At 41.8% G+C, this 25,951-nt stretch overlaps 1 protein-coding gene across 1 annotated transcript in view; it reads right to left on the bottom strand.

The window, feature by feature from the left end:
• Positions 1 to 25,951, bottom strand: part of ADGRB3 (adhesion G protein-coupled receptor B3) — a 654,643-nt gene that overhangs the window by 260,530 nt on the left and 368,162 nt on the right. Inside the window, exons 15-16 of the mRNA XM_054979153.1 lie at positions 25,140 to 25,242; positions 14,430 to 14,473 (exon numbers count right to left, since the gene is read on the bottom strand). Coding sequence (XP_054835128.1) covers positions 14,430 to 14,473; positions 25,140 to 25,242 — 147 coding nt within the window. The remainder of the gene's footprint in view (positions 1 to 14,429; positions 14,474 to 25,139; positions 25,243 to 25,951) is intronic.

Here is a 25,951-nt window from a genome sequence, read left to right as displayed (position 1 = left end):
CAGGTTGTTTGTGAACTGCAATATCTGAGAGCAGTTGCAATTCTAGTAATTCCTTTTGGTCCCAGGAGACCATAGTTTGGGGATCTAATAATTTGGGAACCATCAGGTTTCTTCCTGATGGCTCAGATTTCCTGTCTCAGGGTCAATGGTTTTACCCAGTGTGGTTGAGATAATGAGTCTCCTAGAAGGGGGACAGTTGGAGGGCATTCAGCCAAACGCTCTTACCATCCAGAAAACCATATACAACTAGAATCTACAAGCTATAAGAAGTGGTGGAGATGCAAGAGACTGTTTTCTACTATGTCCATGACCCCCTGGTATTTCGTCAAGTCACTGTAGACCAAAGGTTGTCTCCAAACACCCTCCAAAGGCAAATCACAGCCATAAGTATATCTTAGGGAAGCATGGATATTATCTGTCACACCATCCACTATAAAGAGATTCCTTTGGGGCACTTTTTAAATCAGTCCTCCTACTATACAAAACTTCCATAAGACGAATCCACCTGGAAAATAATCTTCATTGTGGCATTATCTATGAGGGAGGGAGAGCTTGAGGCTCTTTCCACTAGGAATGACTTGCATATTTTCCACCAGCATAGGGTAGTCTTTCATAAAAGAAATTCCTCACTACATACAAGAAATTCCTCACTACACAGAAATACAGCTACAATTGCCAAATCTCTGCTCCAGTTTAGACCATTTATTAGAAAAAAAACATGGTAGACATTGGACGTAAGAAGAGCTTTAACATATGCAGGTTCCAAGAATATAATCTGTGTAACAACCTGTTCATATCCTATAAGCCAAGATTTCAGGGATGAATAGTTTCTAGATGCGTAAACAGTCAATAGACCTCAGCATGCTTATCCCTATATATGGTGGTCTCCCCCTCCCCCTGGAATCCTAGCACATCTGGTAAGCAGAACAGACACTGGTGCAGCCTTTTCTATTCTGGAAGCCATCTATAGGGGAGCTATCCAGGCTAATCCTTCCATCTCTATCAAACATTATCACATTGACCATGATAAGGGTTTCCATTTGGTGCTCTGGAGCCAATCTATATTTATGTAGTTGGGTCTCCTTTCCTGTATATGGACATTGCGCTTGGACATCCCCTTCCGGTATGCCACCCTGCTCCAACTTTAACAAAATAAAGGTGTTTAAGACATCATACATGGTCTTTTTGGAGGACAGCGCTTATTGTCTTTGTAGAAGTATTTTTCCAGATCTGCATTGGTTCCTTTGACCTCACCCCCCAATCCTATTTCTTTTATTTTCTAATCACTGTAAGAGAAACAAAATTTACTTTGCATCTCTATTTAGGGCTGTTTTTGTGAGAGAGTAATGGAAACTGCATCCTGAGAAAAAGTTATACTTATTCAGGAAGCAATTAAAGAAGAGAATCTTCAGGCAGGAATTCAAGGAGAAGAAACTTGTTGATTAGAAAGGAAAGTGGCAGTTATTGTTTTGATATATGAAAGAATGCTCATATCAAAATAAAATCTATGTACTGTACAAAGAAAAGCCAGATTCCATGTCTCAAAAAATTTGTGAACATTTGTCCCAAGTAATCCAAATTGTTCATTTCAATTATGATACTACAGAGTCATAGAAATCAGTATATTTTGCCAGTAGGGAAAGTAATAAGAAACTAAAAATAAACAAAGGTTACAATTTGTGAGTGAGGCTGGAGCGACTTAGAGAATGAGGTAAAGAGGATATAGTCCTACAATGGGACTGAAAAAAATAGGCAGCAATGCAGATGGGTCTGTTCTCTTAAACTCACCAGTCTCTAGGTGTTTATAAAATTGTTCTTCACCACTATGAAGATTGCTATCAACAAATGAATTACTGTAATAAGTTGATTACTCTGAACTATTTTCTGAGTTGAGAAGCAGCAAAAACATTTGAACCCCTGAATGAAACTGCTTTGCTCTACATATCAGCATGGACATTGACCTAAAACAAATATTCAAAGAAACGCTTCCAGCATACAAACATACTAGAACATTTGAGTTCTTTACTGGAAGCCCTTGTTTTATGAGCCATTGCCTCCTGACGCATGACTGTTGGCAGCGATACAAGATAGGGCATCCTGAGAGATGTAGTTGGCCTCTTTCTTGCCTGTTTTCAGATGCCAAGTCAAACTGCTGCATGTTTGATTTGGCTAATGATGATTGACTGGGATCTCCTTTTCGGTGGAAAATCATTAGAACATGGTATTTACACAAGTACTTGTGTCATTTGCCAAGAACCAGCTCATTCCAAATGAGAACTAGATATTCAGAGTGCACAAGTTTCTGTCAATGATAATGTTAAGGTCATATTAAAAAAAGAACAAAAAGTTGGTTCTACTTGGTTATTATAAATTAATATGCTTCTGTTGTCAGTGGGGTGGGTGAGATGTATTTGAGATTTCGGAATACCCACCCTTCGTTTTATGAAGAATTCAGTACAACTCATATGCTCTGTAAACCCATCAAAAGCCATTTTTAGTGGTTTTGTCAACATGCTGACAGAGACAAAATTGCCTTGGCCCAGAAGATGTAATATGCTAAATGAACCTTACATTGTTCCAGCTATTTAAAAAATACAGCCTCAGAAAAAAATCCCTTCTGCTAAAATTGTGCTATGAAGAAGCACAGAAATGCCCCATAGGCTGGATTCAGACTGGATACCAAAAGAAGTGTTTATTACTAAGAGGCACCATTATGTGTCCCAAGGGACTTTTGCCTACAAATCCAGCCACAGGTCTCCCCTGTGGCACATACTGCTTTCAGTTATCCATTGACTGATCATATCAAGATTAGATTATTTCAATGCATTGTGTATAAGATTGACTTTAAGGACTGTTTGGAAGGTAAAGTTGGCAAGAATTCTTGCTGGTACAACTTATAGGGAGCACATGGCAACATTCTAGAAGCCAGTTTGCTTCTAGATTCAATCCAAAGTTCTGGTCATTATATACAAGTGATTCCGTGATTCTGTGATACCAGTGATTTCGTGGCACTTATGGAGCCCACCAATGTGTTCCTGGTATCCACTTGCAACTTACCTGAACAACTCTTTCCCCAATCAGAAAGCAAATCCTGGCTTTCCTCCACCTCATGAGAGCAGGAAGCACTTCAAAAGAGCCCTGGAGGCATTACCTTTGATCTGCATGGAACCCCCATTTGGAAATAGCTGTCCTAGTCATAGGAGGATATTTTAATTAAAACCTCCCAACATTTTGCAATTGTCCCCCATGGCAGTGATTTTGCGACTGATTCCATCTCCCATGCCTACTTACCTTTCTTAGAACTCTACAACTGCCCATTGGTTCAACAAGGATAGATACCCTTGCTTTACTATGGTCTGGGACAAGTGTATTTTGCCCTCTGCCATGTGAATCTACTGATCAGTTAAGATTAACTTCAAAGGTCTACGTCAGCACTAATCAATCTTCAGATGTACCACCAAAGATGCGACCTTCTATGTTGTGGTATGTTGAGTGTGGAACTCCCTCCCGAAAGCAACTTGCCTGGTTGAGCTTGATGAACTTCAAGCACAAGGTGAAAACATTTAAATTTGATCAGGATTTTTGTTGGTTGACGCTGTTCTGTTTTCCCTGGTGGTTTTATGACAAAACATCACTGGTTTTATTGTTTTGTTTTACGGCAGGTCTCTTGTTGCTGTGATTTGGTAACTTGGGCTACATACTGTTTTAATAGGTTTTTGGAAGCCACCTTGGGAACATATATGTTGGGTATACCTATTTTTCATACAAATACAATAAATGTTGAATTGGCAGTCCTATATTGTGCAACACATGTTCTGCTTTCATATTACGTGTCAATTATTCCCCACTGCCAAAAAGGAACTTGGTCTTCATCCCATCCCCAATATTGATGAAATGTATTTGTATGTTACATTTTTATTTTCCAGGAGGGTCAGGGGGCATATATGATTCTTCCTTCCTAATTTTATTTATGTGAGGTAGATTGGGATGAGTGAGTGGTCCAAGGTCACCCAACCGTGTTCAAGGCAGAATGGGGATTTGAACTTGAATTTTTTAGATCCTAATCTGACACTCCACTGGCTCTCCAAAAACAGCCATTTGAGCTTTATACTTTTGTTTCCTTTCTGCCCTTGATTTTTACACAGGATTGGCATGAGTGCCACAATGGAAAGGCAGGTGGCAGCCCTCCCGCCCAATGCCTCAGGCCATATGCGATTATTCCTCTATACTGCTTACGTGACTATATTTTTGGTCAGCTTACTGGTTAATAATAAATGACTATAGATATTAAGAAACAAACAAAAACTGTCCTGTGTGCCAGATCTTAAACCAATGGATTATGCCTGTTGCATAGAAAACAGTGCGACTGTCGTGTGTTGACAACTGCTGTAGTTATTAACTATAAAAAATAACACAAAGAATGATCTTGTCATATGTTCATTTTTATGTTGAAATGCATTGTGTTTTTTGGGGGGGGTGTTGCCGTTCAGATTTTTGTGTGTGTAGCAGTTTAGCACTTAATTCATCCAAGAATAGGACTTTGGTTGTGACATCTCTTGGCCATTCTCCTTCTGAAATCTGAAACAGTTCCCTCCAGTTAAGGGGTGTAGTTTGTTGGTACACCAAAAGGGGCAATAGAGTATCCTGTCTCTGTGAGAATGAACTGAAAATTGGACTGAATTGAGCAAGAATAGCATCTGGCACCAGGCAAGTACCACCTATGAACTTTGATAATGGGAAAGTTGATGAGAACTGGGCCCAGTGGAAGGAAGTCATGGAACTAATTAATATTTGCGGGCCCAGAGGCAGGCAGGTGGTCTGAAGAACAGAAAGCTACACATATTCAAATCAGCATCGGGCAGAAAGGTGGGGAGTGCTAGTGGCAAGCTATCTGTAGAAGTAGGGTTATCAACTCTAGCTAGCATTGCCAGATGGGGTTTGGCCTAATACTGAACCCTGGGGAGAGGTGGGGGGGGGGCTTACATTTTGTGAGTGCACACAACACATACATGTTCCCAGAGCAGCATGATGTTGTCACTGTAGGAAGCGACATCATCACGCTGATTCTACATACCTCTGGGCACCACTCCTGGTGGCACTGTGCAACCACAGGAGGCTGCTTGGGTGCCTGGGCTGGCTGGTTGCCCTTGGTTGCTCCTGGGAGGCCAGCTGGGTGCCCAAGCTGGCTGGCTGGCCATACCTGGGCAGCACTATGCAGGCGCAGGAGACTGGCCTGGCGCCCAAGCTGGCAGGTTACTTTGTCAGCTTGGCAACAGCACTGCACAACAACAAGAACCTGGGCAACTGTTGGCTCAGGTGTCAGGTATTTGGGGGCCTTTCCCCCAGGCAATCCCCCAAAATATCAGACTGTCCAGTCCAAAACTGGAACCTGGCAACCCTAACTTTAGCTCAGGAAATTCCTGAAGATTTGGGAGCGGTACCTGAGGAGGGTAGAGTTTGGGAATGGGAGGAAGCTCAGTGCTCTAGAGTTTGAACTCTAAAGCTGCCCTTTTCTGCAGGGGAACTGATCTCTGGAGTCTGAAGTTCAGTTGTAATTCCAGGAGAACTCCAGGCCTCTCCCAGAGGTTGACAACTCTATGCAGGAGACAGAAAGACTCCAGCAGGACTGTTTGCAATGTTTGAGACAGATAACACACCCTCAAAAATGTCTATATCCATCATAAATTATTTTTGAAAGATAGCAAGAGATTTATTTATTCACTTTTAATCTTATTTCATTTATACCCCACCTTTCTTCACAATGGTGACCCAAAATGGATTACATCATTTTACTCTCCTCCTTTTTTCCCTCACAACAAACCCTGTGAGGTAGATTAGGCTGAGAGTTTGTGACTGGTCCAAGGTCACCCAGTGAGCTTCCATGATGAAGTGGGGAATCGAACCTGGGCCACCCAGATCCTAGTCCATCACTACACCACACTGGCTCTTGAGGGATGTCAGGACCAGCAGATGAGTGATGACAGAACTGTGCCTCATAGCTGAAGACTGTGCTTTTCATGATAGTGATGATATGATAAAAGACAGGATCTTAATGGGATCCAATTCAAAAGGAATTCGGGAGAAATTACTGCAGGAGGAAGACACTTTAGAAAAAGCACTAAAAATAGCATGAATATCTGACATCTTGAGCACAAATGAAAATACTGCAGAATAAATCTCAAAAGGTACACAAAATTAAGACACTAGTGATACATCACAGGCAAGCAGAAAAACAAATCACCAGGCCTCATCCGAAGTAAGTCTCTGGACAAGGAGAGACAAAGTTCAAAGAGGCACAGCAAAGAGGGAGATGCAGCATGGGAAAGGGGTGCAAATGGACAATTTTGTCCAGCTATCACAGCAGACCTTGATAAAAGTAAGATACAAGGGGTTTTACATTCTAGAGTACAACTTCAGAAGCTTCAACAAGCCTTGGCATGTATAGGATGCCATTTTGCCACTAACACTTTTTGTGTCACTGCAGTTAAACAGACCTGTAGGATTAGACTCCCTCTAAATCACAGTGTTTGGAATTGTGTGTGTGTGTGTGTGTGTGGGGGGTGTTTTTACATAATTTGGCTGGCAAATACTAGTGGCAGGAAGGCAGGGACCAAAGCCATGGGGAGAGACAGTTGCATCTCAAGCCATTTCATCTGGCAGCAAACTAATGTGCTGCCATGGAAATGCATGACTACAGCTGGGAGGATGAATAGGAAGGAAGTGTGATGATTCATACTACAAGGGAACCAAGTTAGCAGATGCATTTGTACTATATGCAAGTCAAATGGCTCAAAAGACAAGAAGGAACAGCTGGAACAACTGCTTCACAGGCAGCAGACTGCTGTTTCTACTGCTCTCTTTTGTTTCTTTGTATGTTACTACATCAGTCTGCAAGCAGGACAGGGAATACTGCTTCTGCTTAGCTAACGCATCCAATTCACTAAGATAATGTGCATAAGAGCTGGAATCTGCTTGGCAATGAGGCCAATCTGACTAATGCCCTTCTTAAATTCTGTGTGTGTGTATAAAATGTCAACCAGTCTCAGGAAGAAAGATTTATGCTGTGCCGGCCAGCTTCATCACAATAGATTGCATATGTTATTATACTATTGGTTGTGAAGATATCCTATGTCTTGTACCAGATTCCAATGTTTTGAAAGATCAGAATCACATGAAATTTAACAACCAAAAGGAAAATATTTTTTACTAAAAGCAATGTGTAGGCTTTGCAATGTTTTAAAAGCTATTATCAAAGTCTCAAATAATTCCAAAGGACAGACTTTTTTAAAAAAAAATAGCATTTAGTCTTTTAAAGCAAGTCACTGTCAGTCATGTATGATCAAAATGTTTAAAGAAGTAGCAGGAAAAAGTATGACCAATTAGCAGCCGATTATGTGACTCACAATGGAGGTTGATGCTCCCTACTAACTGGTCTTAGGAAAATTGGTCTTTCCTAGTCTTCCACCCTGAGGGCCAAGCTACAAGTGACACCTGACACTAGTTGGACACTTGTCTGCTTCCCTCAAGTTTTTATGGGAAATGTAGGTGCCCTGGTCTTGCAGCTTGGCTCTCCGACTGCTGTCCAATGGACTTTTCAACTGTCACTTGTCCAACATTCCGCCAAGCTGCCTACATTTCCCATCAAAACTTGAGGGAAGCTGACAAGTGTCCAACCTGTGTTATTTGTCACTTGTAGTTTGGCCCTGAGATTCCTTAAGTAGAGATCGAGCCTGAGATCTTCATCATTCAAAACACATGTGGCAACTCTCACTTTAATATGGTTCTTTGCAACATGAAAGCTGAATACCGAGACACAGTCTCTCTACACGAGACATCTTACACGAGAACACTCAAGTGTAGAGAGCTGCAATATTAGCCGGGAAGCATAGTTTAAAAAGACAGTGCTGACGGTGCTGTCAATTTCACTTCTCTACAGAGCCGGCAAAGATTACTCCTCAGAGGGTTTGTTAATTTCCTCTTCACTTCTCCCAGAAGGGGAGGTGAAATTGACAGAGCCTAGCATTGCATCAGAGACTAGCTAGCACTGCATCTCCCTACACTTGAGCGTTCTCATGTAAGATGTCTCATGTAGAGAAACTCACAGACTGATAACTATGTTTTATGGGAAAGAGGCTTTTCAGAGCAATGTGACTCAAGGAAGTGCTTTTCAAATAAAAACACACCAAATCCGATTGGTGGAAGATTTCCATGTATAACACTAGATCAGTGATCAAATGGTGTCCATCTACTTGTTTCTTCCCCAAACCGCCTCTTACCCAACTGTCACACTCAGGGGCTAGGTCACCTACTAAGGGTGGGGACGGAGGTGCCTGGTAGGCTAGGCAGCCCAAGCATGAGTCAGGTAGTCCAAGTCTGTACACAAGCAGGGGATTCCAAGAGTAAGTCAGGCAGTCCAAGTCAATCCACAAGGAAGCCAGTCCAAGTGTAGGTTAGACAGGTGTAAGTCCAGGAGATGAGCCAGGGTCGAGAGTTCCATTTGTGGGATGCCGGACATGGGCGGGTGTCAAGAGATTCCAGGCACAGGAATATAAGTTGCCAGGAGTGGTGAACAAGGTTGCTTCCATGCTGAACCCTGCTCAGTATGCTTCGTTATCCTCTGCTTTAGTTAAGCGGCTGCAGTGCAGGTGTTTCCTCTTCCTCTGATTCCAGCACCTCAACCTCAGAAATTAACACCACCTGGCACTGAGCATGCAAGTGAACACTTCTCTGTCACTCCCAAACCACTACCCTTTCACGGCCTCTCTGCCGCGTGGCTGGCTCGGGGGATACCTGCAGTGCAGGCTCCTCTGCTGATGGTTTCCCCTCAGCACTGCATGAGCCTGTGCCCCCAGGGGCTTCTTCAGCGGGTTCCTGTTGCTCTGAATATTGCTCCGCTGAGGGCTCCTCTGGTGCAGTGGCCAGCTCTACCAAATTCTCAGGAGGCCCGAGGAGGGATAACACTTGGGTCTGCAGTGAGTAGGCTTGTCATCCCCCTACCCAGGGTGGAGGAAACCCTATTCTCATCTGCTGCCCCCAACCCCACTCACCTGGCTGGTGGGGGGGCACAGGGTTGAGGTGAAGTGTGTGTACATGCTCCCGTGCCCTCCATCATGTGGGTAACAGAGGAATTCTGGTGCATGCTGGAGCTGAGCGCTGTGAAAACTGTCCCTCTGGAAGTGGTTTTTATTGCGCTTCATTTCAACTCGCCCAGCAACTCCTATGTTGTGCTTATTTTCCAACAGAATGGAGGAGTCACATGGCACACGCTGAAAAGGAGCTCAGTGAAAATGGCCTCCAGAGGGCACTTTTCACAGTGCTCAGCTTCAGTGCCCACCATGATTTCTCTGTTGTGCTGGAAGATGATATCATTTTCTGGTGAAATGGGGGAGCATGGGAGTACACGCACTATGCATGCTTATAGAAGGTTTGTAGCCACCTATACCCTCACTTTGGCCCCTGGCAACCGAAGCAGAGAGAGGTGTTTGGAAATAATTGCTGCCATCATAGGTGAACACTTGGCTTGAATTCTCTCAACATTTTAAATTGCCCCCATAGCTGCATTTTGTGGTTGGTCCTGTATCTCTTGGTAGCCAAGAATTGTGCTCCCCATAAAATTCTTGGTAGCCAAGAATTGTGCTCCCCATAACATTCCAAAAGTGTCCAGGGCTCAATAAAGTTGAGCATGTAATGTTTTGCATCTAAATAGTTTAAATATTTCCTTTCTGCTTACTCATGTGGGAGTTTGACGTGTACTGCTGTAGATTTTATTGTTATGCTACCTGTTTTTACTTTTTATATTGTGTTTATTGATGTGATCCACTCTGAGTCTGTTTGTGGGGAGACCAGACTATAAATATAATTAATTAAATAAATAAATAAAATATGTTATATAAGTTTAAGTTCAGGCCTCTGATGAAAGAAGAGGGACTGGATGGGTGAATGGAGTTTGCTCTGATTGGATGGTAGATGTACCCTGCTAGGGGAAGCAAACTGCAGTTTGTAGTCAGTGCTGAAGGAAAGGTTTTCAGTCAGTGAGAGGTTTTTCTAGTTAAGCCAGGCAGTCAGGAGATTCTGGTTAAGTCAGTCTTTGAGAGACTTAGAGAGAGATTATTCTGGCTAAGTCACACAAACTTTTAAGAAAAAAAAATAAGATCCTTTTTTCTCTCACAACCATACTCACATGCTGACTATTCTGTCAAACTACCATCTGTTCAGTCAAACTACCATCTATAACAAGCCTACCTTTATTACCAGTTAAACAAAGGAAGTCTAAGGCAAAATGATTTGGTGGCAGAGAAAACTTTGCCTCCTAAGGGGATAAAAAGGGGTAAAATGTGTTTTCTCAAAGGGATACAGCTTCCTTGTGTGGCAGACATCCCCACCTACTGCCACCTCGGCCACTCTTCCTTGATTGGGCCAGCCTTTCAAGGTCATTTGTGTATGTGAGCTGATTGGGGCTCACAACATTCCACACTTCATCCCCCCACCCCCCACAGTTGGAACACAGAGGTCATTTGCATATGCAGCCTGATTGCTCCTCACCTCCCATATTCATTGAATATGTCCTGAGGTAAAATGCACTTCCCAGTCATCCCATAAAAGTCCACTAGGGTTGCCAATCTCCCTATGGGTCCTGGCTTGCTCTGCAAGACCTGATGAAGATGCACAGACTTCTAAGGCACTGCCATGAAAGCATCGCTCAGGATATGGCTTCGAATTTTTCTGATTTTAGTTACCTGATGCAGGAACTCTTCTATGAAAAGCTGTGGAAAGCTCCAGTTTTCTGGAGTCAGCAGTGAATAATAAACAAGCACTTCTAACTAGAAACTTCTTTCTTAATGGAGAAACAGACTATCAGGCATCAGCTACAAAACAACAAAAGCTAAATGTCAATCACTTTTGAAAAATGTGAGGACAACCCAGATTTACTTGATATATAAACAATGGATCAAGTTCTCAATCTGCTGTGTGGAAAATACGATGGTATAGAATGACATCTAAATATAAGCATGGAGTAGGAAGAACCTGTAGAAATACTCTAGCCTTGCTATTATGCATCTGTTTAATGGTGCAATACTGCACATTTTATTTAGATTTATAAATCCTAAGCATCCTTTCCAGCACACTAGGAGCTTTCAGTGTAATTTAAAACCCACAGTATCAGAATACAGATTCCATAACATAATCAAATAGAGTAAAATAGTCCATCATAAATTACTACTGATGGAAAAAAATAGCAATGAATCATAAAACACCCGCACTTTACATGATGTCTCTACCTTCATTTCCCCCCTCAAGCAGTTTAGAGAAAAAGTGATGGCAAAATAGAAGGGGAAAAAAGAATCCTTTTCTGACCTCTTGTGGGTGATCAGCTTAAGCTCTGAGGCAGGGAGGGAAAAACGTGTCAATTCCATAAAATGCATAAGCAGCATGCAGTGGGGTTAGCCATGTGATAAATTACAGAACCGTAACAAATGGTACTGAGCATCAACCTTTTATGGTCCCACCTACTATCTGATGACTAATATATCTTCAGCCGGATTGTTTCTATTATTGAAAATCTTTAAGCAGCTTCAAGCAACAGCCATTTTAAAATTTCCAGTGAAATATTTCTTTGCCTAAAATTTCAAACACTTTCCTACCATAAGTTATTTTATGTCATTTCCAGAGATTCTGAAAATATATTACTGAAAGACAGCAAGGGGTGGGGGGAGGAAGAGAGAAATCACACCGAATTCAATGACTTTTGTGGTACAGGGGTTCCTAGAAGACAAAGTTGCCCTGTGAAAGCTCTGCAATCGCTGTCTTTCTGTTGCACTATTTTATTCAGAAGTCCATTTCATGTTCTATTACGGTTTCAGACTACTTGAATCTGGAGCATTCCAAAACCAGGTTTTTCTTAGGGCTCTGGGTCAGTTTGCTAGGAAGGCTGATACGAAGAATTCTTGTTTTCCTTTCTTTGTTTATACTGAATAATGGTATACTTTGATTTCTTAAGAAGATCCTCAGCATATTCCTGAGTGATTGTGGCATCTTACATACAACCCCATTATTGGGCACACAGGAGTAAACTGTTAGAAGTTTGTTTTAACTTAGGAATTCTTTACGAATTCCTTATTATGCTTGAAATGTAGATAAGTACAGTAGAAAGATGATACAAAAATGAAAATCCATGGTTTAGGAAGCACTCAAAATAATAGGTCATTTTAAAAAAGTACTTTGCACAATCAAGAGGGCTAACTATTAAATCCGCTGCAACAAGAACAACAAAGTGATATGTGTCACCTATTTTGTCAGTTAGGCACCACAGAACAATTTATGTTTAGAATTTTTCTTCACTCGTCATGACTAAGGAAGGGTCTACATTGTATAAGAAACACGGTTTCTATAGGGTTGCCTGGTTGAGCTTGGAGAGTAGGCAACCTCTGAGGTGACATCATGTTGCTCTAGGAATCAATGAAAATGCAAACTATATAGTTTCCAGATATTCCTAGAGCTATGTGACGTCACTTCCGGGTTTTCCCAGAAGTGACATCATGGCTCACATGAAGCTGGTGAGCACTGCCAGTGAGAAGCCTTTTGCCATAGTGGAAGGCCTCACAACTCTAGTCTGCTACCAAGACGATAGCCCCATTGTGTCGAGTCCTTGATTTCCCTCTGTAAACTGTAGTACAACTTCCTCTGAGCACTGGTGCCATTATACCATGAGTATTTCCTACTCCTTACTTTTTTATCATTGCCTGCCACTGACAGGTATATGCATAATGTTAAGAAATATAAAGTAAGTTGCACTACACATTAAGAAAGGCAGAGGAGGAAAACTCAGTATGGGCTTATCACTTTCACTGTCAGTTTTGTGTTTCTTATAAGAGCCAATTCTGCCCCCTAGACAATATTAAGAATATGTTCCTTCTTTCATCATATGCATGAAGGAAAGAAGAAAATGAGTGTGTTTCTGCTGTCATTATTTGTATAGGGGAAAGGAAAAAAAATAGGTGCATACAGAAATTATTAATTTATAGGACTTTAACTGAACACCAGCATTGCACGGACTCCTCCATATTGTTTCCAAAACTTATATTTGAAACAATGGGAATATATGCTTTTAATCACTTGGCTGTTAGGAAAAACACCTCTATAGTAATGAAATCATTACTGTCTAATCTAAGCATAGTATTACAGACAGATCTTAGTATTATAGACAGATCTTAGCATTACAGTGATTATTATATGTACATTTGTTGTATACTGTGATAACCTGTGCATATGCAGTTGTTTATGCATTTTCATTGAACTAAATAAAAACTACAGGAAAAAATGACTGAGGGAGTTGCAATTTCATTCTCAGCTGAGCAGGTCTTAAGATATATTTGTTGTATGCCACCAAGAGCCACTTCTGACACGAGGTTTGGTGGACTGACACCATTAATTAATCTTTTTCAAGTCACTGTCAAAACATCAAGCATCATTCCTATTGGAAAAGGGGCCTTGAAGGGGTAAAAAATCATTCAGCCATCAAAAACTAGTTTTATTCCCTAACAGTTCCATCCTAAGCAGAGCTTTAAGCCCACTGACTTCAATAGACGTAGTACCATGTAACTCTGTTTAGGACTGCACTACAATTCATACGTAGAAGGTCTACAAGGAGAATAAACAAACAGTACAATTTCCTCATACACAGCACAATTAATTAAATCATAGTCCCCAATGCCAAACTTCTTATTCAGTTAAAACATGCCCATGGATTTTAATGAGAAAAATACCCTGAACAACTATATCTACAATAATTATGCCAATTTCTACCAATCATGTGGAAATACGTCCATGAACACTCTATGACATTGTAATATGCTTTGCGCTTTTTATTACAGTATCATATACAACTTTGCTATATGAATAAGTTGTTTATTTGATAAATCTGAGAGTGATTGCTAATAAATATATTTCAGGATATAATTTTTGAAACCAATAACTAAAATCCATCATATGAACCATAGGAAATATTTTTGTTATTTAAAAGGTTGACAATGTACTCAACAATATGCTGCCCAGCAAAGAGCTTAATAATAACAATAGCAAACACAGACATTTCATTCATGAAGATTCATCTTAAAATCACATGAATTTATAAAGATTTTCATGCACATATGAGTGTTTAAATCTTCAACAACATGGGCACAATAAGTTTCTAATCAATCGATGTAATATCAAATAGTGGTTAAGGTGGTTAGACTTCTGATACTTCAGTATTATATCAAAAGCAAAAACCTGTTTTTGCATTGAATCAGCACTATGATGACTTAATTCCATGCACAGTAAATTTCTATCAAATCATAATCATGCTTTTAAATATACTGGCTACTCAAAACATTCTGATGTGATTTGGAATTTTAAATCCTAAGTAATAGAAGTAAACAATTTTTACTTACATTTTTGAATCATCCCACAGTGCACAATAGGGGTTCAGTGTGCCCTGGAAAAAAACCAGAATATGTTATTTACTGAAAGACATAGCAGATTATCAATGAATACCCAGAAAACGTATTAGGACAAAACTTCTCTCAGTTCTGAATGGAAGCTGTTCACAAAGACAATGTACCTAGAGTTCATGCTCAAGAAACAACCCACAGATTCTTTCCCCCTGGGAAAGGAGAAGGGGCAGGGTGAAGCAATTATAGCAGCTTGACTCTGATGTCAAGCTAAACTTTAGTTTCATTCTATGTAAGAGATGCTCAGACTTGTCCTCTGCCTGTCCATTCTCCCCTTGAACACTCCCACTGCTTCTATCTTTTCCTTATTTGTTGCAAACTAAAGCAAAACCCACAATTTCCCAACAGTGTCAACTGAAAACATAAGAACATAAGAACAATAGAGGCATTTTTCAAAGTGAATTTTCCACAAGTTACCATTTGCCAAGAATACAGTCTGGTTCATTCACTCCAAAGTCTAATGACCTTGGCCAACTGCTGTCACTGAGAAAAAAGAATAAAGCTGCTTGGGAAGCTATGTTTCAAGCACTTTACACAACATTCCATTTTAGGCTCCAGCCCAGGTCAGACTAACTCAGACTGGAGAGACTGACCATGAGCATTCCTCAAGATCTTGCCACTTTTAATTGATTGACCAGTTTACGCCCAGTGGATGAAAGCTGGTAAAATGCTCCTTATATGCTTGAATCAGAAAACATAGTTTTCATAAATTAATGAAGTTAGAGAACTTGCTCTATTAACTATTGTCACTCCGCCGGGATCTGTCCACCATGGTTGATGCAGTATGTGTACTGGAGGCCCCTTGGTCGTCCTCAGGGTTGATATTAGATCAATTCAGGCCACTCTCCCAGGAGGAGGTAGGCAGGGTCCTGCATGCTGTGAAACCTACCACATGCCCACTGGACCCGTGCCCATCATGGCTGGTGAAAACTGGCAGTGATGGGATTCGGGCACCATTAGCTGACATCATTAATCTTTCTCTGAGTTCTGGGTTTTTTCCAGACTCACTGAAGGAGGCAGTTGTGCGGCCCTTATTAAAGAAACTATCACTGGATCCTGTTGATCCAGCTAATTACCACCCAGTTTCGAATATTCTGTTCCTAGGTAAGGTAATTGAGAGGGCAGTAGCATAACAGCTGCAGGAATACCTAGATGATGCCTCTATTCTGGATCCATTCCAGTCTGTCTTCAGGCCTGATCATGGTACAGAGACAGCTCTGCCCGCCCTCACAGATGATCTGTGGCAACATCTGGGCGAGTCGGCACTGCTGATACTTTTAGATCTTACAGCAGCGTTCAACATGGTTGATCATAATCTTCTGACTCACCGCCTTGCTGATGTGGGGATTCATGGAACAGCCCTGCAATGGCTGAACACCTTCCTTCGCAATCGGGGACAGAGGGTGGCACTCGGGGAACAGAAGTCCGCTCGCCATTCTTTGGTATGTGGCGTTCCTCAGGGGGCGATTCGTTCCCCGATGCTATTTAACATCTATATGTGCCCCCTCGCCCTGTTAGCCCATAGCCTTGGGCTGGGTTGTCACCAGTATGTGGATGACACTCAGCTCTATCTGCTCATGGTCGGCCAGTCTGTTCTTGCTCTGGATTCCTTGGCCAAGGTTCTTGAGGCTGTGATGGTATGGTTACATCAGAGTTGCCTGAAATTGAATCCCCTGAAGACGGAGGTTCTGTGTCTGGGTCGTGGGACGATCAAGTTGGGGACCCTGCTCCCAGCCCTCGATAGGGTACAATTGAAACCTTAGATGACGGTGAGGAGCCTGGGTGTGACCTTGGATGCCACACTTTCAATGGAGGCCCAGGTCACGACTGTTGACAGGTCTGCCTTTTTTCATCTTCGACAGGCCAGGCAGCTGGCGCCCTATCTTTTGCCCTGAGACCTGGCCACAATAATCCATGCAACGATCACCTCCAGGCTAGACTACTGCAACTCACTCTACACTGGGCTGCCCTTGGGCCTGACCCAGAAGTTACAGCTGGTCCAGAATGCAGTGGCACGCATCCTTACTGGAATGCCAATCCGAGCGCACATTCATCTTGTGCTGTGCCAGCTGCACTGGCTCCCAGTGGAGTTCCGTATCTGGTTCGAGATATTAACCTTGGTGTTTAAAGCCCTTCACAGACTGGGACCTGCATACCTCCAGGACCACCTCTTCCATTATGTCCCCTGCAGGGTGTTGCACTCTGCAGACAAGCAAATCCTGGTGGTCCCCAGCCCGAAGGACATCCATCTGGCTTCAACCATGGCCAGGGCTTTTTCTGCTCTGGCCCCGGCCTGGTGGAACGCTCTTCTGCTGGAAATCCGGGCCCTGTGGGACCTGTTACAGTTCCGCAGGGCCTGTAAAACGGAGATGTTCTGCCAGGCCTTAGGCTGAGTGCCAGCAGGTGTCCTCCTTCTTCCATCTAAGGCTACCACTTTTTCTGGGGCTGCCCTCAGCCATCTGCTATGCCCATATATGGACTCCCAATACGTTTAAATAGCCTACTCCTGGACTATTTTAATGATTAAAAAAATATTATTGATTTTATGTTTTTGTGACTTTTAATGTATTTTTTAAATGTCGTTAGCCGCCCTGAGCCCATCTGTGGGGAAGGTGGGGTATAAATAAGATAAAATAAATAAATAAATAAATAAATAAATAAATAAATAATAAACTATTTACTCTGATGACACAATGATCTCATACTTTCAGAACAGTAGACTTGGTGAACCTAGGCACAGAAAGAGTTTTGAGGTACAGATTTTCTTGATGGTTTGGGCCCAGGATGTGCAAAAGGTTTAAAAAGCCCGACATTCATTCATTCAGAAGAAAATTGCTCTAGGTGATATAAATTCATTTGGGGGAGAGCAACCTGATTCGTATGAAAGGATTGATGAGGCATTATGAAATACTGAAGATATTTGGTAGCTGCTTCTTGGGCTATTCTTGAAGCTGGTGGAAATCATGAAGTGCAGGTTTTGCATATACAGAGCCTGAATGGATAAAGCCATGAATGAAACAGAGAACAGAAAGAAAGATTACACCATTAGTAAGAGTTCAGGGAGTCTGTGGTGTACTTTTCAGAGGAAAGTTTCATGACCTATATTTGAGAAAGCATGGCTAATAGTTTGAAGTAGTACAGTGCACACTTGGGAGAAGGTAAGGATGTCATACAAAGCTAGACCGTAGCTTGGGAAGAATAAGGATGTCAAACAAAGACACTTCAATGGATAAAAGGGAAGTAGATATAAGAACACAGCAGCTAAAGAAGCATCTCTGGTGTCCTGGGAGCTTGGTGGCCTGTTAGTATAATGTTTCCCCACAGAACATTTATCAGTCACAAGTGCCTAGGGGTTTCTATAGGAGATACAATGCCTCATATCTCCCTTTGTGAGGTAACAGATATGACAAAATTTACCAGCACTTGGGTGGGAAAGCGTGTTAGCAAGGACACTGGCTGCTTTCATCTGGAGGATTTTCCCCATTTCAGGTATCCCAACTTGTGTCTGTGTTTTTCAGTTTCCACATGATGTTGTGTATACATCCCAACCCTGGGCAGCCAATTTTTTTCTAAATAAAATGTTTTTTAAATCTGAAAAAAAAAATCCCCTGCACTGCATTTCTGGAGCATTATTTTCAACTAGCAACAAAGCCCGTTGTGAGAAAAAACCCAATGGGCTCTAGAAAGGGGAGGGCAGGCGGGCAGGCACTGCCTCCTCCTCCATGCCTGATCTTGGCCAGGTGAAGGCAGGGAGTGGGTATTGCTACCTGCTCCCCTCTTGATCCCTGCCAGGTAAAGGTGTGGGGGGGTAGGCATTGCCTCCTGCTCCACTCCTGATCCTAACCAGGTGAAGGGGGGTAGGCATTGCAAACTGTTCTGCGCCTGATCCCAGCCAAGTGAAAGGGGATAGGCACTGCTTCCTGCTCCATGGCTTCACCTGCCCAGGTGAAGGGGGGTGAGCATTGCCACCTGCTCACCTCCTAATCCTGTCTGGGTGAAGGTAGGGGGCAGACATTGCCACTTTCTCCACTCCTGATTCCAGCTGGGTGAAGGCAGGGGGCAGGCATTGCCAGCTGCTCTGCTCCTGCTCCTGGCTGGGTGAAGGTGGAGGGCGGGCATTGCCAGCTGCTCTGTTCCTGCTCCTGGCTGGGTGAAGGTGGAGGATGGGCATTGCCAGCTGCCCTGCTCCTGCTCCTAGCTGGGTGAAGGTGGTGGCCGGGCATTGCCACCTGCTCCACTCATGATCCCAGCTGGGTGAAGGTGGGGTGGGCATTGCCACCTTCTCTGGTCCTGCTCCTGGCTGGATGAAGGCAAGGGTGAGCATTTCCTCCGGCTCCACTCCTGCTCTTGGCCAGGTGAAGGTGGGGGGTAGGCATTGCCATATACTCCCCTCCTGATCCCAGCTGGGTGATGGCAGAGGGTGGTCATTGCCACCTGCTCCACTCTTGATCCCAGCCAGGTGAATGCATGAGGCAGGCATTGCCACCTACTCTGCTCCTAATTCCAGCTGGGTGAAGGTGGGGGGGGGGAGGGCAGGCATTGCCACCTACTCTGTGCCTGATTCTGGTCAGGTGAAGGCGGGTGGCAGTCATCATTACCTCCTGCTCTGCTCCTGATTCCAGCCATGTGAAGGCAAAGGGCGAGCATTGCCACCTGCTCCAAGCCTGATTCCGCCAGAGTGAAGGCGGGTGGGCTTTGCCACTTGCTCCACTCCTGATCCTGGCCAGGTGCAGGCAGGGGGCGGGCATTGCCTCCTGTTCCACTCCTGATCCCAGTCAAGTGAAGGTGGGGAGTGGGCATTTCCATCTGCTCCGCTCCTGATCCCAACTGGGTGAAGGTGGAGTGGGCATTGCCATCTGCTCTGCCTCTGACCTCGGCCGGGTGAATGTGGGGGGTCGAGCACTGCCTCTTCTTCCACTCCTGATCCCGGGCAGGTGAAGGTGTGGCGCAGGCATTGCCACCTGCTCCACTCCTGCTCCCAGCCTGGGTTTCCTGCCCCAACAGCGCCCTCTGGTGGTGAACCAGGGTAGGAAGTGAGTCGTCTTGAACATGCTTACTCTTTTACATAGTACCAGAGGAGTTAGCCGTGTTAGTCTGTAGTAGCAAAATCAAAAAGAGTCCAGTAGCACCTTTATTGGTTAGTCTTAAAGGTGCTACTGGACTCTTTTTGATTTTGCTTTTACATAGTAAGATTTTTTAGACCCATCATAAAACAACCAACTAGAGCATAGAATCATAAATAATTATGCAGCTTAAAATGAATATTAGTTTCCAAATTAAAACACACTATTAAACTGGTGGTAAAATGACAACCCCTTAATTAAAATCCTGGGCAAACAGAACAGTTTGGCCTGGCACCTAAAAGAATACCCTGTCCCCCAAGTTATTTAGGACTTTGATGGTAAGCACCAGTATTTTGAATTGTCCTGAAACAAGTAGACTGCCAGTGGAGAATTTTCATCAGCACTTTTCCGTCACAGCTTACTAGATGGAAATGTAGTCTTTTAAAGGGGCAGACCCTATTCTCTATTGTCAATACACAGGCATTCCTTTTCTGCTGTACCAGCACCAGCACAGTGACAACTGTGTGGTGTCCTACTCTTCTGTCCTCTGGGCACAGCTATTATTTTCTGTGCAGTAGGCATCTTCGTAGCTTTTACAATAAAGGAATAATTTATAAATTATATATCACAGTGAATTCTTACTTGGAGTAATATGAGTACCTGACTAAAAATTCAAAGATTTTAGTTTCAGTAATTTAATTAAATGATTAGCCTGTTTAATTGGCAGCATGACCAAGATTGCTCTGCAAGCTATTAATGTAGAGCATTCAAGGTCTAAAGATGAAGCAAAATTATCTTCATTTTATTAAGTAATGTACAAAGTTCAAAGACAAACTGAACTGCGTGAAGACATTTTAATTACAAAAATTACCATCTAGTCTCTAATTCTGGTAAATTATTGTAAAAGAAAAATACAAAATCATTAAGCATATAGGTGAAACAAAAGAAAGATACTGATTACTTAGGGACAGTATTTTCAACTGCTATTGTTAATCTGACTCCTTCTTAACCCAGTAATAATAATGAAACTTTGTTACATAAAGACAATAGGAAAATCTCAATACCAGAGTAACCTCTAATGGAGTGTTGACATAATATTGCTATATTTCTAGTGTTCCAATGTGATTTATGGTGTTGCATTGTAGACACGTTCCATTCTTATTACTTACATTTGCCACTGGAAGTATTAGGAGTGCTGCTCATGTAACATATTTGTGCTAACTTAAAACAATGCAGTGGGGAGAAGGGCTTAGGATCACACTTGATGGCCTCTCCCTTTATCAGGATCCTCATCTCCCCTGGCATTTATGTCTCTCCCTTTTGCTTGCCACTACCAACTCAGCATTGCTGCTAAGTCACCAAGGAAACAGAATTTATGGGGAAAACTTTATTCAGTTCAAGCTCTTTCTCTCCATCTGTGTCAGAACCAGGTAGTAGACAAAGCCACCAGAGGTGTTTCAGTTGAGATTTTCCCTGTATAATATTAGAAGAGATTGTCTCTGGACTGCCTTGGCTAGGCATGTGTACATGAGAAAAGATGTCAAGGTCATCCTTCCGGGCTGCTTGCTCCACCCACCCCTGCTTTCCTTCTTAGTTTCCTTCTTAATTTGAGACACAGCTATCCTTCCATGGCTGGCTGGGCTCTTGTGTGGCATGAGTAATCTACGAGGGCAAGTGGGTGGATGTCATCTAAGCATGGGATTCCTTTCCCCTAAGGATCAAGCACTTGGGTTTCCAGAAAATCTTTATTCCACTAAACATCTTAATTAAGTAGGACAGACAGATAGTTATGAATCAACTTGCAGAAAAAGGAAATATAGTAGGATTTCACTAGCGTAAATAAACATAAAACGATGCTATCTTGAGTTAACTTACACTCTGTTGAATTCTGCTTGAGTTAACTTACTCTCCCATTTTCCTTGTTAAAGGGATGGGTAAGCCTCTGCCCTCCTCTGAGGTGCATTTCTTCAGGCTTCTAGGACCCAAGTAGACTGACTAAGACTATATCAGGCTAAGTTAGACAAAGACAAGACAAAGGGCACATGGAAACAAGCCCCTATAATTTGAACTGCAGATTGGGAGTCCTCTCCAGTTGTTCTGTGCCAATAACAACTGCGGGGGTGGGGGGAGCTACTGTCCAGTTTCTGCCACACACCACTTCACTAATAATAACCCCTTATTTATACATTAAATAAGTGGTGTGGTTGCTGTTATCCTACGCTGCTCTGATAATTTATTAAATAAATGTTGTGTAAATATATATTGATGTATCAAATGGGACATGAGAATTCCAGCAGCACAACTCACTCAGACCAGCAGCAATAGTATGGTGCAAACAAATGTGATTTACTACCTTGTGATTTCTGTGCTTAATATATTACGGCAATAGAGGGGGGTGAAGCCATAGGGAATCAACAACCATGCAACAATATAATACAAACTGGCCCCGAAGAGCAAATTACAAATACTGTTTTAATTGTAGTTGTGAAAAAGGCTTTAGGAACAAGTTTTAAGGGTATAATCAACTATGAAATTCTGTGCACTAAATTCCACCAATGTCAATGCAATTTACTTAAAATTTGATGGAAAGCTGATTATATTTATACAAAAGTTAAGAAGTGATAGCTGGTGTACATTAGGCTACGATTTCTGTGTAGATTATCTTTGCTCTCAGAAGCCTCCCCTCCTCCCCCTCCACCATTTTGAATGGGCTTGATTGCAACACCAGACCCACCATTTGCAGAAAAAACTGACATTTTTGGATTCAAACTAAGCCAAAAGAAAACAACACTTTCCCCAGGATGTTATTGACAGGGCTCTTGTCCTTCTGCCTTGTCAGCACTTTCTGGACCTGTGCTAATATGGTAGTCATTAATATCCTGTTACAGAAAGGTGGACAAAGCCAAATGACAATCAATGCCCTGCATTTTCTGCTGCCAGAATCAAGCTAATAAACTTTTTAAAGAATTGGCAGAGAGGAAAATGCTATGTCAGTAGATTATTGAAAAGTACAATAAAATAAACAAGCCGAAAAACTGCTTCTAAAAATGGCTTTCAAAGACCTTAGTCTAACCTTCTTATGGCCTTGATGTTGTGCCATTTTTTAAAATTGCTTATATAGAATTTATTTATCGATACCAACACTGATACACAGTTTAGTGCTATTGTTTTGATTTTTTCTTCTTCTTTTTATCTCAACACATTGACCCCTCCCTTTTACTAAATCTACGGAAGCCACATTCTTGCGATCAAACATTTCAGCTTTTGTTAGGTGCTGACAGGGCTTCATGTCTTAGGGCCAATTCACATGCTACAATGTCCACATATCTTATCTGAATTTTAAACAGATGTTTCCTGGGACTTCCCTGCTGGGAACTTAATTCCTAGGTACGCATAGGGCCATTTGGATTAAAACCATGGTGTGTGAGAAGAATGAGCTTAAGTTTGCTCCCCATGTCATTTTCTCATCTGAAATGGTCTTGATGAATGGCGGTTTGCCCACTGGGAAACTTACATGTACTGATATGCTTAAGTTTCCCAAGTAGGACAAACAGTGGCTCCCCAAGAAGCCAGACAGTATATAGTAGTACTACTATATACTGTATGTATTACAAAGGATGCTTCATGCATTACAAAATTCCTACAGAGACTCTTCTACATTGTAAAGAACATATAATTGACATAATGACAGTTGACATGTGGACAATTACACCAACATGAGATAATTACACAGCAGCAGCTGTTTCATGCATGAACTGTCTGTGGCTTCCAAGAGTATGCACATGGCCTGTTTATGCTGTGGAAACCTCATGCATGCAATCATTATATGTGATCTGAGTGCCACTTCCAACATGGAATCTTCCTTACAGTACATAAGAGATGTCACATATCTCGTGGTGAATAAATTCGACTGTCGAATTTACCTGGTTTGCCAGCTGCAAGTAGGGTGAGATGATCCCCAGACGTGTTCAGTTCATCAGGTTTGTGGCTGCATAGTAATTGAGCTTGATAAAGTTTAATTGCTTGAATGTGTAAAAGCAGCCAATCAGAGCAGTCCTTGTTGATGACACAAGTTGCACAGTAGAAAGAATAGGGAATGGCTTTTCTGAAACCTGCAAGGCAGGTTTTTTGCCTGGCAGAATCAGGCAGAGTGTGTTTCTTTCAATACATTCTTTGTCTATTTTGGGTGCTTCTCACTCTACTGTATAATTTTATTTTTAAATTTTCATTTAAATTTTTTAAATGGGAATAACAAAGAGGGAAGCACCAAACCATGGTGTTTTGCAAAATCACCCATGTGCCAATATCCTCCTAATCCAAAGAAATCTGCAACCATTACCACCATTAAGGAATACAGAAAAGAGCAGAGAATGGTAGGATTTAAGGAATGACAACAACACAGCACTGATTTGCCAGCACTCATATGTTTGATGATTGATTAAGCTTTGTGTTTTGACTGCAGAATGACACACTATGCAGCAGTGACTAAGGCAGGGAGGAGCAAGCTCCATCGGGCTCCATGACCACATGCATGTGTGAATGTTCATCATGTCGTACTGTGCTGATTTGGGGAAGAGTAAGGCAACGCTTTGAACAGCTGCAAATGAGTCGTAAGCATTTGAACCAATAATTGAAAAATTGGCTGCTTGATTTCAACAACTGATCAAGATGTGATCTGAAGCAGCTGGCATTCAAATATCCCTACAGCAGGGCTTGACAAATCCCAGGTGCCAGGGTGCTTTGAAGCACAAAGAACAAATTGAATAGAACTAAGAAAGGGAGTTAGGAGGTTTTGGGGGGTTGTACATTTCAGGAAGTCTATGCTCTCTAGTACTGGAAGTTGGTTTGGAACTGTCCTCAGTTTTCCTCAAAGAACAGGCAAGAAAACCATACCTAATATCTTGTATGTGATGGGTGCTGAATGAGTCAAGATCTAATTCCCATCATTAATCCCCTATAAAAAGGGGAAGGGAAATTGTCGTGCAAATCAGGGCCTTCCGGGCAGGGGCAATTACGTCCATAAGAGCTTTCAGGGGCAAAATTTGTGTCACTTATTACATAATGAGTAGTGAATATCTATTCTTCTACTATGGGATTTAGGTGGTTGTACAGTGATTCTAAGCACCAACTGACAGTAAGACAAAACTATTCATTTGTTCCTTATCGCAAAGTCATATCTAATATCTAATCATCACAGTATCAATTCCACCATGTTATATAGGATAGCCTGAAGACTCGCTTACAAGAAAATAGGAAGCAATTATTTGAGGAGTAAATAAAATAGTTTTCTGTTTAGTTGACTGAAACTGAACTGCTTGAGAGACACGATACATTCAGGCAATTTTATGCTTTGAATAATAGATACAATTCTGTATTATATAATGGAACAAAAAAAGAAAGGTATGAAATGTTGATTTTACAGATACTGCAAGGGACAAACAAGCTGCTAAAAGAGCAAATGGAAGCAAACTTAGCAAAACAAACATATTAACGAAGAATTTCCCTGAAGATGGTCCTGAAAAAATCATTCTGAAGACATAACAGAACATTAAAAGAATAAAATGAATATCTATAGATAGATACTTACATTAGCCAAATGAGCTAATTCTATCTCTAGAAGAGAATCAGATGTTTTGGGTTCAGGTCTTATGGTAACCACAATGATTTTGGAATTAACAACTGTATAATTTCTGGAAAAAAAAACAGTTAAAAACATTAAATACAACCATAATTTATGCAATCAAATAACTAGTGTGAAGAATCTGAACAAATATAAGGATAAGAATGTAAACTAAAAATAAATTCCTACTTTTATTATAAATACAATTGTCCCTCTTATCGGACATGGCAATGATTTAAGAGGCAGACTGCTGACTCAAGTACCATTTCTTGGGTATGATTCATCAATTTAAAGGGCAGATTGACAATGCAGACCTTCAGGCAAATCTTTAAATGGTTATAAATTCATTTATCTCAAAGTAGACTTAGTAGACTTGTTTTACACACAACAAACATCTTTCTTGCAATGCTCCAGAGTGGCTGTTTTGCTGACTGCTAACTGAAAAAGTTAAGAAGATAGATGACAGCAAGGAGAGTTTCCTTAGGATCATTTCCCCCCTGATATATAGCACAGAAGCCTTAAAATCATCCTGTTTCATAAGTGAATAAGAAACTGCATTGTTCAAAAATATCTAAAGGGTCAATTCACAGACCACTTATACTGACATGGCCCTGCTGGATTCCATTGGAATTCGTATTTGTAAGGCCAGGGCTTGACCTAATGCCCACTGATATCATTAGGAGAGTTAATATCAAGTTCTTGGTCCCTTAGGCTGTGATCATCAAACTTATATCAGAATAGCTCCATTCATTTTAAAGGTGATTTCGTGTAGTATTTGT

Source organism: Eublepharis macularius, chromosome 1, assembly GCF_028583425.1.
Source record: "Eublepharis macularius isolate TG4126 chromosome 1, MPM_Emac_v1.0, whole genome shotgun sequence".
In the NCBI taxonomy this organism is placed as follows: domain Eukaryota; kingdom Metazoa; phylum Chordata; class Lepidosauria; order Squamata; family Eublepharidae; genus Eublepharis; species Eublepharis macularius.
The sequence above is the reverse complement of the archived record's forward strand: the minus strand, read 5'-3'. Positions and strand labels throughout refer to the sequence as shown.